The sequence below is a fragment of the Amblyomma mixtum genome, chromosome 3 (assembly GCF_055824585.1).
Source record: "Amblyomma mixtum isolate Tamu chromosome 3, ASM5582458v1, whole genome shotgun sequence".
NCBI lineage: Eukaryota > Metazoa > Arthropoda > Arachnida > Ixodida > Ixodidae > Amblyomma > Amblyomma mixtum.
This window is the reverse complement of record NC_143014.1, coordinates 371,631,890-371,633,976: the sequence shown is the minus strand read 5'-3', so window position 1 is coordinate 371,633,976 and position 2,087 is coordinate 371,631,890. Positions and strand designations below refer to the sequence as shown.

At 41.8% G+C, this 2,087-nt stretch overlaps 1 protein-coding gene across 1 annotated transcript; it reads left to right on the top strand.

Moving 5' to 3' along the window:
* Window positions 1–629: 629 nt before the first annotated feature.
* On the top strand, window positions 630–1,568 carry LOC149356772 (uncharacterized). Its single transcript, XM_089576430.1, has one exon. The coding sequence runs from the start codon at window positions 630–632 to the stop codon at window positions 1,566–1,568; it is 939 nt and encodes a 312-aa protein (XP_089432556.1).
* Window positions 1,569–2,087: the final 519 nt, after the last annotated feature.

Below are 2,087 nucleotides of genomic sequence, written 5' to 3'. Positions count from 1 at the left end.
ATATTCCTTCTTGCCCCGCTAATGTTTGTGTACATCAGTTATCCAGCCAGCTCTGTCGTTTTCAGTGTTTTTTTCTTTGTACAAGAGGGCTCAGGCTGCTTCAAGTGAAATGTGTTTACCTTTTTTGCCCCGGTGTAAATAAAGACGACTTGACTTACACTGCAATAGTTCCCAATTAGAAGGAACAATAAAATAGTTGCGATGGAAGTAGCCTACCATGTGATCAGCATTTTTAATTATGTTCTCGGCATGAAGAGACTAGTTAATGTTTTATGTAATGTGAACACCGAAGTATTCATATAGTGAAACTGATTCCAAAGAATTGTTATCGAAGTAGTGGGGAGGAGGGCGGAAATTTTTCTAGATACATGCATGACCTCGCATTTGTTAATATTTAGCTGCATTACACTTTCCTTGCACCAGTTTTCAATGCTGGTATGGTCAGACTGCAGTACTGTTAAGCCGTTAGCGTTGGTTATTTCTGTAAAAATTAAGTTAAGTAGTCATCACCCAATAGGTGAATATGGGAGCGCACAAGAGAGCGGAGGTCATTAATGTAATTAAAACGATAGAGACCCAAGAACTGAGCCTTGTGGAACTCAGGAACCCACCTCTGTAAAACTGGGGTTATGCAAAGTGGGCGCGGCGGCAACGCCAAGATGAGCGTCACCAACCCGTTCGCATTTTTTGTACAGGTGAGCAAACGTTACGGGAAATCATTTAGAAGTAACAACGTCTGCTTGCTGTTGCTGCCGTGCCCACAGCCGCTTTGTGAATTGCTCTTGAATGTGATTGTGTCGCTCCGATATCTGCTTTTGCTTAGCGGTGATATCGAAGAAAATCCCGGCCCTATTGACCAAACGATTGCTGAACAGCTGAAGATAATTGCTGAAGATATTCAGGAAATTAAGAAAGGTAAAGCTGTAACCAACCAGAAGCTTATTGCAATAGAAAAGAAGCTTGAAAAAATTAGTGGGCTTGAAAAGCAAGTCACGGAGTGCGCCAGGAAAGTTACGGAATTAGAACGTAACCTTGCTGCCATGACCAGCAAAATCGATTGGCTTGAGAACAGAAGCCGTCGCTCTAATCTAATCATTTATGGTGTTAAGGAGCAGGAGGATGAAACTACAGACACTTTGCATGAAACTGTCACGAAAACGGTCTTTGAGGATATACTTGGAATTGCAAAGACAGACATTGAAAGAATTCATCGTCTGGGCAGACCAAGTAAAGACAAGGAAACTAGACCTAGGCCTATAATCATGAAGTTTCTTGACTACCGAGACAAACTTAGCATTCTTAAACAATGTTCTAAACTAAAAGATTCCGGTTTCTCCATTGGAGAAGATTTTTCGCTTGCTGTAAGGAATGTTAGGAAAAAATTATGGGACCGCACTAAAGAACACCGTGATAGAAAAGAAAAGGTATCTCTGGTATATGACAAAGTGAAAATAAATGGTCAGCTCTTCACGTGGCATAGTGAGAGCAGTGACATTGTTCCAGTTGAGCCAAAAAACGAAGATCAAAGCAACACCGGAAAGCGAATCACCAGGAGCAAACGTCAATAACTGTACTCAACTTAAATGCACGCAGTATTACAAATAAAACACATGAACTTGAAGCTATTGTGCTGGCTTTTAAACCCGATATTGTCGCAGTTACAGAGACATGGTTGCACAAAAACATTTCAGACCGTGAAATTGTGCCGCCGGGCTACACAATTGTAAGAAAAGACAGAGAATCAAAAGGAGGGGGCGTCGCTCTGCTTATGAAAGGTGACATAAAATATTCAGTCATGCCGGACGCTCCAACAGTTGAAGCAGTTTGGTGTAAGATTTATCTGACAAATGGTATCGCACACGTTGGCGTTGTTTATCGGCCACCAAACGCAGAAAACTCGTACCTAGATCCCTTGTTTGATTACATGTTAAGGCATATGTCTGGCAGCAGGATCCTAATAGCAGGAGATTTTAACTTTCCAGAAACTGACTGGAGCTCTCTGGGTTCAGGAACTGTGGCAAGCTCCATAATGCGTGATTTTTTATTCACATTTAACCTAAGTCAGCTTGTTTCCACGCCCACTCGCA

Coding starts and splice junctions, on each gene's coding strand:
- LOC149356772 (XM_089576430.1), top strand. CDS start 630: ATGCAAAGTGGGCGCGGCGGCAACGCCAAGATGAGCGTCACCAACCCG.